This window comes from Scyliorhinus torazame, chromosome 14 (assembly GCF_047496885.1).
Source record: "Scyliorhinus torazame isolate Kashiwa2021f chromosome 14, sScyTor2.1, whole genome shotgun sequence".
In the NCBI taxonomy this organism is placed as follows: domain Eukaryota; kingdom Metazoa; phylum Chordata; class Chondrichthyes; order Carcharhiniformes; family Scyliorhinidae; genus Scyliorhinus; species Scyliorhinus torazame.
The window spans coordinates 47,098,888-47,115,007 of record NC_092720.1 but is presented as its reverse complement, the minus strand read 5'-3'; the positions used below and the strand labels follow the sequence as shown (position 1 = coordinate 47,115,007).

The 16,120-nt window shown below is 46.6% G+C and overlaps 1 protein-coding gene across 3 annotated transcripts in view; it reads right to left on the bottom strand.

Moving 5' to 3' along the window:
* Positions 1-10,539: 10,539 nt before the first annotated feature.
* Positions 10,540-16,120, bottom strand: part of LOC140389291 (palmitoyltransferase ZDHHC5-B-like) — a 95,326-nt gene continuing 89,745 nt past the window's right edge. For 2 of the 3 annotated variants that reach the window (XM_072473470.1, XM_072473473.1), the window contains exon 9: positions 10,540-10,794. In XM_072473470.1, the coding sequence (XP_072329571.1) occupies positions 10,679-10,794 (116 nt within the window). In that variant the 3' untranslated portion in view covers positions 10,540-10,678. Of the gene's footprint in view, positions 10,795-11,984; positions 12,185-16,120 lie in introns of those variants that run through there. The other variant, XM_072473472.1, reaches the window with a different exon arrangement.

The following is a 16,120-nucleotide window of genomic DNA, read 5'->3' as shown; positions in this document are numbered from 1 at the left end:
TGCCTTAAACACCCCGTTCACGCTCTCCGCTCCCCGTTCCATCTCACCCTCCTCGTCCCTTACCCCTCCAATCTCCCTCGCCGCCCCCCTCTTCCTCAGTTGTTGGGCCAATAACCGGCTCGCCTTCTCTCCGTACTCATACTGCACTCCCTGTGCCTTCCTCCATTGTGCCTCCGCCTTGCCCGTGGTCAACAAATCAAATTCCGTGTGCAACCTTCGTCTTTCCCTGTATAGTCCTTCATCCGGGGCCACCGCATACTGCCTATCCACCCTCAAAATTTCTCTCAACAATCTCTCCCTCTCTTTGCTCTCTTGTTTCCCCTTATGGGCATCAGTTCCCCTCTGACCACCGCCTTCAGTGCTTCCCAGACCACCCCCACCTGAACCTCTCCATCGTCATTAATCTCCAGATACCTTTCGATACATCTCCTTACCCTTACACACACACCCTCGTCCGCCAACAATCCCATATCTAATCTCCACAGTGGGTGCTGTTCCTTTTCCTCTCCTACTTCCAGATCTACCCAATGTGGGGTATGGTCCGAAATGGCTATAGCCGAGTACTCCGTCCCGGCCACCTTCGGGATCAGCGCCCTTCCCAGGACAAAGAAGTCTATCCGAGAATACACCTTGTGGACATGGAAGAAGGAGAACTCTTTACTCCTAGGCCTAGTAAATCTCCAGGGATCCACTCCTCCCATCTGCTCCATGTAGTCCTTGAGCACCTTGGCCGCTGCCGGCCTCCTCCCGGTCCTAGACCTGGACCGGTCCAGCCCAGAATCCAGCACCGTGTTAAAGTCTCCCCCCATTACCAACTTTCCCGCCTCCAGGTCCGGGATACGCCCCAGCATACGCTTCATGAAGTTGGCATCATCCCAGTTCGGGGCATATACGTTCACCAGAACCACCGCCTCACCTTGCAATCTGCCACTCACCATCACGTATCTACCCCCACTGTCCGCCACTATGGTCCACGCCTCAAACAATACCCGTTTCCCCACTAATATTGCCACCCCTCTATTTTTCGCATCCAAGCCCGAGTGAAATACCTGTCCCACCCATCCTTTTCATAATCTGACCTGATCCGCCAGTTTCAGATGCGTCTCCTGCAGCATGACCATATCTGCCTTTAATTTCTTTAGGTGCGCAAGTACCCTTGCCCTCTTAATCGGCCCATTCAGCCCTCTCACGTTCCACGTGATCAACCGGGTTAGGGGGCTCTTTACCCCCCCCCCTCGTCGACTAGCCATCCCCTTTTTTAGACCAGCTCCTCACCCGGTTCCCACGCACCCACTTGTCCCCCCAACGGTGTCCTCCCGTCCCGCCCATCCCATCCTGTAGCAGCTCCCCCTTCCCCTTAACAGCAGCAACCCAGTTACCCCCCCCCCCCCCCCGCTAGATCTCTCTCTAGCGTGATTGCTCCCCCCATGTTGCTTCCAGAAGTCAGCAAAATCTGTCTGACCTCGGCTTCCCCCGTTTATCCTCAGCCTCCCATTGTGTAAGGCTCCCTCCTTCCTGCGCCCCCTTTTCCCGCCACAATTACCATAGCGCGGGAGCAAAGCCCGCGCTTCCCACTCGGCCCCGCCCGTAATGGCGCAGCTCCCTCTCTCCTTCCCCCTCTCCTTCCCCACCGGCGCCCACAGTTCACCATACACCCCCCCCCCCCCCAATCGAGGGGAAAGAGAAAAACTTATCCCCCCTTCCGATTCCCAGTCCCATGCAATCACACCACTACTTTATTACAAAAGTTCTTTCTCTCTCCAGTTTAGTCCAGCTTCTCCTCTTCAATTAATGTCCACGCCTCTTCCGCCGTCTTGAAGTAGTGGTGTTTCCCTTGATGTGTAACCCACAGTCTCGCCGGCTGCAGCATACCAAATTTAACTTTCTTTCTATGGAGCACCGCCTTGGCCCGATTGAAACTCGCCCTCCTTCTCGCCACCTCCGCACTCCAATCCTGGTACACGCGGATCACCGCGTTCTCCCACCTGCAGCTCCGTGTCTTTTTCGCCCATCTCAGGACCATCTCCCTGTCTTTATAGCGGTGAAACCTCACCACTATAGCTCGAGGTATTTCTCCCGCCTTCGGTCTTCTCGCAAGGACTCGATATGCTCCCTCCACTTCCAAGGGGCCCGTCGGGGCCTCCGGTCCCATTAAGAAATGAAGCATCGTGCTCACATATGCCCCGACGTCCGCTCCCTCTGCACCTTCGGGAAGACCCAAAACTCTTAGGTTCTTCCTCCTCGAGCTATTTTCCAGGGCTTCCAGCCTCTCCATACACCTCTTATGCAGTGCCTCGTGTGTCTCTGTCTTCACCACCAGGCCCTGTATTTCGTCCTCATTTTCGGCAGCCTTTGCTTTCACGCCACGAAGCTCCAATTCTTGGGTCTTCTGCGCCTCCTTTAGCCCCTCAATCGCCTGCAGCATTGGGGCCAGCACCTCCTTCTTTAGCTCCTCAACACATCTCCGAAGGAACTCCTGCTGTTCCGGGCCCCATACCAAACGGCCTCCCTCCGCCGCCATCTTGCTTCGTGCTTCCCTTCCTTGCCGCTGCTCCAGAGGATCCTCTGCAATCCGGCCACTATTATCTCCTTTCTCCATGTACATCCGGGGGGATTCCCTTCTGTTTCACCGCAGAATGGGTTTAGCCGTCAAAAATTGCCGTTGGGGCTCCCAATAAGAGCCTAAAAGTCCGTTCAAACGGGAGGTGCTGAAACATGCGACCTAGCTGGTCATCGCCGCACCCGGAAGTCTGCCACAATTATATTGACTCCCTAATTGCGAGCATGTGATAAAATCGGAAATTAATTCCCCACAAACTGCAATGGCTCTTTTTTTAGACTTCCATTATTCTACAGTCGTTACGTTCTCTTACCTGCAGAGTATGGAATAACACCAGTAAATGTTTTGCAGTGTTATGAACTCCCAAATCCCGATGTCTAATGCTAATATCACCTCAACCATTTAACCAGCTTCTGTTTTCCATTTAAGCACTCCACAAAGCATTGGGTAGAATTGTAACCGCCTAGTGGAAGCAGGAGACACAGAGACGCTACAACTACAGCCTCAATAGTTGTTGCAGCCTTTATGTGACTAGGTGACAAATCTCCACTGCTCTCCGTGTGCACATAGCAACACTCCCTTTCAAATTCAACAACTCACCTTCAAAAAAAATACTCCAATACTTTCACAGATTTTGCAAAAGTAGGAGTAATTCCAACGCATGTGACCCACCACTAGGATGCCTGGTCCTTTAATTTTCTACTTTGTGTAGCTGAACTCATTTCAGCTGTGAGTGCTTAACATAGGAGTTAACTGGACCTGCATAGGTCAAGTTTGCAGAACATACCTCAAATCAGCTGGAATGCTTAATTGACTTCACAATTTTCCCCATTGTGAAAGCTGTTTGTGTACGGCACACCCAAACCTGTACCCTTTCCAGCATAGGTGTCACACAGGGTGCACGACAAGTGCTATATACACGCTTTCTCAGGTTGGTGCTTCTGAAGCACAATCCACAGTGACACTCCAGAGTCCAATTTTTGTAGTCTCTGGGTAGAATCCACTCCTGCCACAGCGGAAATCGTGGTGGATGGAGAAACAAGACCTGGTGGGAGGGCAAAAATCAGTTTCCCAGTGGCAAGAAATTAGTTTGGAATTTTGTTCTCCTGACTTTCATGGCCGCTTAAAGGGAGGATGGATGTCCCGTGGAGTTATGTCGAGAAACCTATTTGCATCTCATAAATCTCATTAAAAGACCAAAACAGCAAAATATTGCTCTAGTTCCAAATTAAGTGCCCTGCCAGCAGGAATATAGAAAGTTCTATTCCATGACTGTACATGGCAAGGTAGACTTCATCCTGGACTCAGGTCAGTTGACACTGCTTTTGCCCTCTTTGGGGCCACTCTCAAATACAAAAGTTATGCCAAGGTTCTAAAAGGTGCAGAAGCAAAGGGTGGGGGTGGAGGAAGGGTAGAGTGGAAGCTGGGCAAGAAATGCAGGAGAGAGAGTCTGGGAAAGAGGGGAAGAATGTGTTCAGCAAAGGGATTGGGGGTTGATTTAGAGGGTTAGATCCATGGTGTCAATGGTGGGGTCCTGGGGGTGGGAACTCAGGGTACTGGTGGGAGGAGGGTATAATAACACTTAGAGGGGGGGAGTGGAATGCAGTATGGTGGGAGGTAATCCCCATGCCTCCTGAGCGATTCCCCCGTTCCCACATGATGTGTGCCTGGGACTTAAGAGTTAGAGGTGTATTGGCCAGCCACCATGTTCACATATTACATTCCTTTGTTGATGGCACAGATGTGAAAATTAAGGGTACTCACTATGGAGAGATCGTGTAGGGATCAATGCAACTGGACATTCTTTAGGGTGAAGAGTGAACATGTTTGACCTCTGAATGAATGGAAAACATTGCATCATTTGAATATCCGTGGGATCCATGGGACTTGGAGAAAGAATAAAGTAGAATATATTTACTAAAGGGGTAAGTATAGGGAGGCACAGTGGCGCAGTGGTTAGCACTGCTGCCACACATCACCGAGGATCTGGGTTCGATCCCGACCCTGGGTCACTGTGTGGAGTTTGTACATTCTCTTTGTGTCGGCTTGGGTTTCCTCCAGGTGCTCCGGTTTCCTCTCACAATCAAGGGGGCCAGCAGTCGGGGGGTTTGGCTCTTCGGAATCTGTTGCACTATTACTGGACGGCAAATGCGGAGAAAATGCGGGGCTGTAGGAAAGAGTTAGAAGCTTCGTAGGTGCAGATGGAGGCGGTGCCCTGTAAGGGACAGGGTTGTGGGCGCTGGCTACGGCACCGCTGCCGCTAGTCCCAGGGAAGTATTCTGGGAATCTGGAGTGGTAGCCATGCTGAGGATCTGGGGGCAATTTCTACAGCACTTCAAGTTGAAGCGGAGTCAAGGGTGATGCCAATAAGAGGGAATCAGAGGTTTGAGCCAAGGCAGGTGGATGCGAGGTTCTGGGGATGAGTGAAGAAAGGGGTGAAAGGGATGAAGGATAATTTTCTGGAGGGGAGATTCGCAATTTTGGGGGAGTTGGGGGTGAGGTATGGGCTTCAGCGTGACGAAGGCTTTAGGGATATGCAGGTGCGGAATTTCGCAAGAAAGACCTCTTTGCTGCAGGAGTTGTTGTCGGTGGGGGACGGGGGGGGTTGGAGGGTGGGGTTGTCTCAGCGGTTTATGGTACGCCTATGGAGGAGGATAAGGAGTCTATGGAAGGGATTAAGACTAAGTGGGAAAAAGAGTTGTTGGGAATAGGCCTGGAGGACTGATTATGGTGCGAAGTGTTTCGAAAGGTCAATGTGCGAGGCTGGGGTTGATTCAGCTAAAGGTGGTGCACAGGGAGCACTTAACGAAGGTGAGAATGAGCCGGGTGTTTGAGGGGTTGGAGGACAGTTGTAAGCGGTATGGGAGGGGCCAAGCCAACCATGTCCCATATGTTCTGGTTCTGCCCGAAATTGGAGAGATATTGGGGGTCTTTTGTAGCACCATATCCGAGTTCTCCACATGGAATTGAAGCCGAGCCCCCTTGAGGCCATATTCAGGGTATCAGACATACGGAGCTGCAGATGGGAGGGGGGCAGATGTCTTAGTCTTCACCTTGCTGATCGCTCGCAGACAGATCCTGTTGAGGTGGAGGTCAGCTTCTTCTCCCAGTTCCTCCGTGTGGCTGGGGGGACCTGTTGGAGTTTTTGGCCTTGGAAAATGTAAAATGTGCTCTGTGTGGGGCAGACGAGGGATTCCACCAGAGATGGGAGGGTTTTCTTTTTGCAGTTTGGAGATGTAGTTGCTGCCAAGGGGTGTGGGGGGGGGGGGGGGGGGGGGGGGTTGCGGGTCGGGTACTGTTTGTGTTAAAATGTTGAAAATAAATATTTTTCAATAAATAAATAAATAATCTAGATCCTGGTATGGAGGGGAAATTTCAAAGCGTGCGGATAACACAATACTTCAAAATAATCTAAACTGTGCAGAGAACAGTGTAGAACTTCAAAAGGACATAGTCAAGTTGGTGGAGTGGGCAAATAGGCGGCAGACAAAGTTCAATGTGGATAAGTGTGAAGTGATACATTTTGATAGGGAGAACATGGAGAGACGATATAAAATAAGGGGTAATATTCGTAAAGGGATGCAGGAGCATAGGAACCTGGGTGTATGTGTGCATAGATCATTGAAGGTGGCAGGACAGGCCCAGGGAGCAGTTAATAAAGCATAATATTCTGGGCTTTATTAAAGGGGCATAAAGTACAAGAACAAGGAGGTTATACTGAACTTACACAAGACACTAGTTAGACCTCAGTTGGAATATTGTGTACAGTTCTGGGTGCCACACTACAGGAAGGATGTGAACACATTGTAGAGTGCTGAGGAGGTTTACAAGAATGGTTCCAGGGATGAGAAACTTCATTTATTTCTTTTAAATTCTGTTTATTAAAAAAATGTCATTTTACACAAAATCATCCAAAACAATTAACCATAAATACACATAGAAGAAAGAGACAAACAAGCAAAAACACGTATTAAATAAACTAAACTAAATCCCCTAACAGCTGATGTGACGAGCACTTTAAAAAAGAACATGAATGGCTGCCATCTTAGGTAGAACCCTTCCACAGACCCTCTAATGGTGGACTTAATCTTCTCCAAGTGTAGAAAAGACAGGATATCACCCAACCTGGCCGAGATGGAGTAGGAGCCCTCCACCCAAGCAGAACTCGTCTCTGGGCTATCATTGAGGTGAAAGCGAGGACATCCACCTTCACCCGATTGAAGCGTCGGTGAGTCTGACACCCCAAATATGGCCACCAGCAGACAAGGATCCAAATCCGACAGTGTTAAAGAAGGAGACCCAGAAGCTTACCAACTTGGGATAAGACCAGAACATATGTGTGTGGTTAGCCAGCCCCCGAGAGCAGCACTCACACTTATTAGAGAAACTTCCTTTCCGAGGATAGATGGCGAGGTTGGGATTACTTTCCTCAGAGAGAAGAAGGCTAACAGGATATTTGATAGAGATGTTCAAAATCATGAGGAGGATGGACAAGTACATAGGGAGGAGATGTCCCTGCTCATAAAAGGATCAAGAAGGAGCGAACACAGATTTAAAATGATTTGCAAAAGAAGAAAACGTATTGTGAGAAAAATATTTTTACTCAGCAAGTGGTTCGGGTCTGGAATGCACAGCCTGGAAGTGGCGTGGGGGCAAGTTCAACTGAGGCATTCAAGAGGGCATAAGATGATTATTTGGATGGAAACAATGTGCAGGGGTACGGGGTAAAGGCAGGGTAATGGCATTAAGCCACGATGCTCATTTGGAGAACCAGTGCAGACATGATCGGCCAAATGGCCTCTTTCTGCACTATAACAATTCTGCGATTTTATTGCATCACCTTCATCTATTTCCCTATTTTCTAATATACTGGTGAATCAATAAAAATCAGTAAAATTGCATTGGTATCACAGAAACACAGAATCCCTAAAGTGCAGAAGGAGGCTATTCGGCCCATTGAGTCTGCACAAACCTTCTGAAAGAGCACACCACCCAGGCCCAATCCCCCATGCCATGTAACCCCATCTGGGGACAATTTAGCGTAGCGTAACCTGCATATCTTGGGACTGTGGGAGGAAACCGGAGCACCTGGAGGAAACCCACGCAGACACAAGGAGAACGCGCAAACTCCACACAGATAGTCAACCGAGGTGAGAATTGAACCCAAGTCTCTGTTGCTGTGATAATATCGAAAATTTACTTCCAGGCATTCCACTGAAATCTGTTAGGCAGGACTTTCAGTGGGATTCAGGACTGCGATGTCAGGGTCAAATGGGGGCCAGAAGCCTGCCCAGTGGAGAACAGTAACCCAGCTGTGATTATTCCAAAAATTAACAACTGAAGGACAGGTTCAGCATCCAATTAGGGATGATATGTGGGCTCTTGAAGCTGGAGGGCTGAGAGGAACCTCTCAAAAGCTGTCAGAGAGAGTGCTTACCTCTTTGTTCACCCACATTGTGGCCTAAAGGTTCAGCCCATTATCTTTTTATCATGACTCTGTTTATTCCTTCCTCATCTGCAGACTGAGGCAGAGAAAGTAACTATTGCCGAATCTTGTCGTAGCAGAAAAAAAAATGATCACATAATGTATTGTGCAAAAAAGCTACTCAGATCATAGAATCCCTACAGCGCAGAATGAGACCATTTGGTCCATCAATTCTGCACCAACTATGGGCAGCACGGTAGCATTGTGGATAGCACAATTGCTTCACAGCTCCAGGGTCTCAGGTTGGATTCCGGCTTGGGTCACTCTGTGCGGAGTCTGCACATCCTCCCTGTGTGTGCGTGGGTTTCCTCCGGGTGCTCCGGTTTCCTCCCACAGTCCAAAGATGTGCAGGTTAGGTGGATTGGCCATGTTAAATTGCCCTTGGAGTCCAAAATTGCCCTTAGTGTTGGGTGGGGTTACTGGGTTATGGGGATAGGGTGGAGGTGTTGACCTTGGGTAGGGTGCTCTTTCCAAGAGTCGGTGCAGACTCGATGGGCCAAATGGCCTCCTTCTGCACTGTAAATTCTATGATAATCTATGAAACCCTCCGAAAGAGCATCAAACCCAGGCCCACTCCCCGCTCTATCCCTGTAACTCCACCTAACTTTTGGACACAAAGGGGCAATTTAGCATGGCCATTTCACCTAACCTGCACATCTTTGGACTGTGGGAGGAAACCAGAGCATAGAACATAGAACAATACAGCACAGAACAGGCCCTTTGGCCCACAATGTTGTGCCAAACTTTTGTCCTAGATTAAGAAAAAATTAATCTACATTCCATCATTCTACCATAATCCATGTACCTACCCAATAGCCGCTTGAAGGTCCCTAATGTTTCCGACTCAACTACTTCCACATGCAGTGCATTAAAACCATATCGACATGGAGAAAAATGTGCAAGCTCTACACAGACAGTCTCCCAAAATCAGAATTGAACCCAGGCCCCTCACACTTTGTGGCTGGAGTGTTAACCACTGTGCCACTGTGCCACCCTAACAGGGAAGACTGGGACCTTTTGGAAAGTAATTTTTAAAATGAGCCATTCACCATGAACAAATGGTGTTTTGAAGGCCTCTGAATTAATAGGGTTTTTATGCCACATGAATAATAATAGTTGATTAATAATAATCTACATATTCAATTTAAATTATATAATTACAGTAGGAAAATTACATGAGTTATGTGGCGAGGAATCTATTATTTTTCTCATTTACCAACAAAGGAAAAGAATCTGAATCAATAACTAACTTACTGAGTCTTAGAAGTTGAAAATGATACACGAAGAAGCAATGTACAGGAATGATTAACAAACAAACATTTTTTAGTCTTTAATTAATGTCATGTCAGTTATCAACAAAAATGAAACCAAAATGGTTGCTGAATGTTTTGAAAAACATTGATTAATTCTTCTCCACTAAACAGGAGTGCCTATCATAATTCTATGTAATTTTTCAGAGGTGGGTGGACTTGCCTAACTGAACAGCTTTACATATACTCAATTATATACACTTTATATAAAGAAAACAAATTGGATACTTCGAGGAAGCATCTAGAATGTCTTAAATGATCAAATGTGGCCTCCTAAACATATAGAGGTGATGTGATGGTAACCTAGTATGCATCCTGTACCAATCACAACTCGCGGTAATTCATGTAATTCCTGTACACACCAATACAACCGTTTTCAAATTGGATGCCGAGTTTCGCAACGTACATTTTTTTGTTGCAAAAAATGTTTTCTCATACATTATTGTTAAAACAGATTTGCTATTTGTAATGTCTTTGTCTTATGGGGGCTGACAAATGGAGGAGTATCAAAATATCCCGCTATTTCAACTATCAGATTAATCCCTGTGAACAGTTGAAATTGTTTCTGAGATATCAGCCAGATTTCACATAGTTTAGAGAAGCTTTTGACCTCTTTTAGTTGTCTGGGACTAATCTTGGAAAGTAAAAGTTTTAAAAAACTACAGGTGACTGTTGCTGGGCTGTGAGACTGTTCATGGCACAGAGCATGTTGCTAACTGGTGACATCACTATCCTATTCTTTGTACGTGACATCTACACAACAAAATGTATTGAAAACAGCAAACTGGCAGTGACAGCAAGATGTGAGTTTGCCTCTGTGAATCTCAACAGAGTGACATCATCGAAGCATGAAATTATACAGGATAGAAGGAACATATCCAGTTGTTGGCTCTGGATTGACACCAAATTACAGTTAGACAAGTTCCCAAAATGCAAATGTGTGACAGGGCAAATGGATTCCACTCACACATCTCCTAGTAGCTGAAGAATATGAAAAATAAGGGGTCTCATGTTCAGGGAGTAATGTGGTGAATAAGTGAGCCTAAAAAGAGGTTTTAGAAAAAGTGTTTAACTTGCAAGATTGGAAGTATTTGAGGTGTGGTTAAAATCCAATATTTTGAAGCAATGTTGAAAGTCAGGAGCAAAATCGGTGGTGGTGGTGGTGGGGGGGGGGGGGGGGGGGCTTGATAATGTAGGGATAACTAGTTGGTAAAAGAATGGTCGAGTACTTTGCTTCCAGCCCTGCATTCTGAATATTATACATTTGCTGTGTAAAATCATTTATAAAAGTAAGGATTGGAGGCTCACTGAAACATGGCTTATTTAAACATGATTCTCATTCAGGATGTAACTGATGGCTGGAGTTAACTTGTTTTCATTCATCTTCAAAGTCCACTTGCCGTTTTCCTTGACTGTATTGGTATCGACCTTCTGTACATCTGTAAAAGATAAGTGGCTACAGTTCTTTTTTATTCCAGGTGGGATAAGCAAACTATTAATTTTGAAGGACATTCATAGAACTGAATCTTAATTCCTTAAAATGGGTAGGTTGCACTCCGGTCAAAGGTTAGATGCAAAAACCCTGGAGGAGGAACAGCCTGCCTTGAATTTTCCCACTTCCAGATTTAAGGGTGATCAATCCACTCATCATTTACATATTATAAATGAGGCTGCCTGCCATTGATTTAATAGCCATTCTGTTTTCAATTACAGTCAGCCAGGTTTCCTAGTCAAGAGAAACTCAGAACTGAAAGAAGTCAGGAAGGGCTGATTCCCTGAAGTAGGTTTGTCTGGGCAGCACTGTGGCACAGTGGTTAGCACTGCTGCCTCACAGCACCAGGGACCTGGGTTCAATTCCGGCCTTGGGTGACTGTCTGTAATCCTCCATGTGCTTGGCCCTCCTAGTTCTAACACTATGTCTAGGTGTCCCCGGATGCACTTCTGAGATGGAGGCAGCCAGCTGCTTCCCACGTCCCATGGCCTTCGATGCCCTGGCGGGCATCCTGCAGCAGCCCCCAACATGAAATTTTCCACCAGGCTAAAATCAATTTTTCTCTCATGCTCATTTGTCCTAAAAGTATAAAGCTGTGTATTTGTCTAGGACTCTGATCTAAGTGTTGAGTGCTGCAATATGTTACCATTCCACTGTGCAAAGTTTGGACAGTATTTTGCATCATCTTTGGAGAAAGATGGCATACTGGATGTTATCTTTGATACCACTGCCTCTACCCCGATTGTGATCCTCATTTTGTTTAACACCTTTGGCAACAGTGATGATAAAGGGAAATAAGGCAGCATTTATTCTTTCATTAAGACTGCAAAGAATGCTTCCCAGTGAAACTGTGAAATACCTATGTTGGTGAAATTAACTGGGATAAGTCCTTAATATCTGTTCACTTGAAAAGATAATTTGATATTACATTTGCTGTTTTCCTCTAAATAAGATGATTACAAAGGAGCAATGGTGACAGGGGATTAAGCTTTTAAGTATGAAATTTAATGAAAATATGCTGCCATTATAAAAATCATACTTTTATTGCATTATATCTTTGCTGATGTGCGTCACTAAAGAAAGGAATGTAGAATACATGACAACTAAACAAGTGACAACCAAAGGGATTTATATCAGCTGCATAAAAATACTCTTCAAAGTCCACTTGACTGTATTGGTACATAAAAATACTGAGCTTCATTTCCTCTTCATGTAATTGTTGATGGTAGTAGAAGTATGGCATATAGGCTTTGACAAAGAGTTATCCAGACTCAAAATGTTTGCTCCTTTTTCTCTCCACAGATGCTGTCAGACCTGCTGAGATTGTCCAGAATTTTCTGTTTGTAATATAATAATCTTTATTATTGTCACAAGCAGGCTCACATTAACACTGCACTGACGTTACTGTGAAAAACCCCGAGTCGCTACACTCCGGCGCCTGTTCGGATACACTGAAGGAGAATTTAGAATGTCCAATTCATCTAACAAACACGTCTTTTGGGACGGGTGTGCCCGGAGGAAACCTACGAAGACACGGGGAGAAGGTGCAGACTCTGCACAGACAGTGAACCAATCCGGGAATCGAACCTGGGACCCTGGCCCTGTGAGCAACAGTGCTAACCATTGCGCTACCGTGCCGCACTACTTTGTTTGTAGTATATATGTAGATGTACAAGGAAAAATGACCTAAAGAAGCTTTTGCTCGTACAGTAATGCTGCTAGTCCTTTCACATTTGCTTGCAGGTAATCGACCTGCCATATCTGTGCTGGCTCTTCCCTGGAGCAATCCAAAAATGATCGCACGATCCTGCTTTCTCGCACTAGTTTTATATAATTCTCTGCTTCAAGTATTTGTCCATGCTTCTCTTAAAAGAAACGCATCAGCCATTCCTTGTTTCATACTATAAAAATCCTTCATGTAAAAGTTTTCCTTAAAAAAATCACAAAGGTGGAAAGCTAACCCTGAACAAAGAACAAAGAAATGTACAGCACAGGAACAAGCCCTTCAGCCCTCCAAGCCCGTGCCGACCATGCTGCCCGACTAAACTACAATCTTCTACACTTCCTGGGTCCGTATCCCTCTATTCCCATCCTATTCATGTATTTGTCAAGATGCCCCTTAACTGTCACTATCGTCCCTGCTTCCACCACCTCCTCCGGTAGCGAGTTCCAGGCACCCACTACCCTCTGTGTAAAAAACTTGCCTCGTACATCTACTCTAAACCTTGCCCCTCTCACCTTAAACCTATGCCCCCTAGTAATTGACCCCTCTACCCTGGGGAAAAGCCTCTGACTATCCACTCTGTCTATGCCCCTCATAATTTTGTAGACCTCTATCAGGTCGCCCCTCAACCTCCGTCGTTTCAGTGAGAACAAACCGAGTTTATTCAACCGCTCCTCATAGCTAATGCCCTCCAAACCAGGCAACATTCTGGTAAATCTCTTCTGCACCCTCTCTAAAGCCTCTACATCCTTCTGGTAGTGTGGCGACCAGAATTGAACACTATACTCCAAGTGTGGCCTAACTAAGGTTCTATACAGCTGCAACATGACTTGCCAATTCTTATACTCAATGCCCCGGCCAATGAAGGCAAGCAGGCCGCATGTCTTCTTGACTACCTTCTCCACCTGTGTTGCCCCTTTCAGTGACCTGGGGACCTGTACACCTAGATCTCTCTGACTTTCAATACTCTTGAGGGTTCTACCATTCACTGTATATTCCCTACCTGCATTAGACCTTCCAAAATGCATTACCTCACATTTGTCCGGATTAAACTCCATCTGCCATCTCTCCGCCCAAGTCTCCAAACAATTTAAATCCTGCTGTATCCTCTGACAGTCCTCATCGCTATCCGCAATTCCACCAACCTTTGTGTTGTCTGCAAACTTACTAATCAGACCAGTTATATTTTCCTCCAAATCATTTATATATACTACAAACAGCAACGGTCCCAGCACTGATCCCTGTGGAACACCACTGGTTACAGCCCTCCAATTAGAAAAGCATCCTTCCATTGCTACTCTCTGCCTTCTATGACCTAGCCAGTTCTGTATCCACCTTGCCAGCTCACCCCTGATCCCGTGTGACTTCACCTTTTGTACTAGTCTACCATGAGGGACCTTGTCAAAGGCCTTACTGAAGTCCATATAGACAACATCCACTGCCCTACCTGCATCAATCATCTTTGTGACCTCCTCGAAAAACTCTATCAAGTTAGAGAGACACGACCTCCCCTTCACAAAACCATGCTGCCTCTCACTAATACGTCCATTTGCTTCCAAATGGGAGTAGATCCTGTCTCGAAGAATTCTCTCCAGTAATTTCCCTACCACTGAAGTAAGGCTCACCGGCCTGTAGTTCCCTGGATTATCCTTGCTACCCCTCTTAAACAGAGGAACAACATTGGCTATTCTCCAGTCCTCCGGGACATCACCTGAAGACAGTGAGGATCCAAAGATTTCTATCAAGGCCTCAGCAATTTTTGAGAAGGACTATGGAAGAATTCTGGGGATGGCATGGGCTGTCAGGTGGCACGTGACTTAACGTGAACTCTCTTAATGCCTGCCTGACTAGAGAAAAAGTCTTCCCCCAATCACTCTATTAACATGATGTGGAGATGTTGGCGTTGGACTGGGGTGAGCACAGTAAGAAATCTTACAACACCTGGTTAAAGTCCAACAGGTTTGTTTCAAGTCACTAGCTTTCGGAGCACAGCTCCTTCTTCAGGTGAATGAAGAGGTGGATTCCAGAAACATATATATAGACAAAATCAAAGATGCAAGATGATACTTTGAATGCAAATCTTTGCAGGTAATTAAGTCTTTACAGGTCCAGATGGAGCGACTGGAGAGAGGGATAATCGCAAGTTAAATAGGTGAGATTTGGCTCAAGCCAGGACAGTTGGTAGTATTTCGCAAGCCTAGGCCAGATGGTGGGGGTGAATGTAATGCAACATGAATCCAAGGTCCTGGTTGAGGACACACTCATGTGTATGGAACTTGGTGATCGCTTTCTGTACCCTAAACACATAAAAGAAGCCATCCCCTATGGACAAGCCCTCCATATACACAGGATATGCTCAGATGAGGAGGAACGTAACAGACATCTACAGACGCTGAAAGCTGCCCTCGCATGAACGGGATATGGCGCTCGACTCACAGATCGACAATTCCAACGCGCCACAGCAAAAAGTTACACCAACCTCCTCAGAAGACAAACATGGGACACAACCGACAGAGTAGAGTACCATTCGTCGTCCAGTACTTCCCAGGAGCGGAGAAACTACAACATCTTCTTCGTAGCCTTCAACACGTCATCGATGAAGGCGAACATCTTGCCAAGGTCAACCCCACACACCTACTACTTGCATTCAAACAACCGTGCAACCTCAAACAGACCATTGTTTGCAGCAGATTTTCCAGCCTTCAGGAGAACAGCGACCACAACACCACAGAATCCCGATGCTGTAAACAGACAGAGAATCCCGCTGCTGTAAACAGACAGAGAATCCCGCTGCTGTAAACAGACATAGAATCCCGCTGCTGCAAACAGACAGAGAATCCCGCTGCTGTAAACAGACATAGAATCCCGCTGCTGCAAACAGACAGAGAATCCCGCTGCTGTAAACAGACAGTGACATTAAGGGGCATCTTGACAAATACATGAATAGCATGGGAATAGAGGGATATGGACCCAGGAAGTGTAGAAGATTGTAGTTTAGTCGGGCAGCATGGTCGGCACGGGCTTGGAGGGCCGAAGGGCTTGTTCCTGTGCTGTACATTTCTTTGTTCTTTGTTCAGGGTTAGCTTTCCACCTTTTTGATTTTTTTTAAGGAAAACTTTACATGAAGGATTTTTATAGTATGAAACAAGGAATGGTTGATGCGTTTCTTTTAAGAGAAGCATGGACAAATACTTGAAGCAGAGAATTATATAAAAATAGCACTTGGGCCCCCGGAGGTTGGCTGGGGGCAGTCGCTGGTGGGGTCCACGATGTTCAGGAGGGGGGCGCTGTGCGGTCGGGGGCGTACGCTTGTACATTACAGGAGGCTACCGTTAGTGAGGTCGGGAGTTTCTTGATCGCCGCGACGTCGGGCGTACCCCCTTCTAAGAGGCGCTGGCGGATGTATGCCGACCGTATGCCCGTAACGGAAGCGTCCCTGATTAGGAGTTCGGAATGTTCAACGGCCGAAACTGCCTGACAATTGCAGTTCCTCGCCAGGGCGTGCAGGGCACGGCAGAAATCTTCCAATGACTCACCGGGGAGTTGTTGC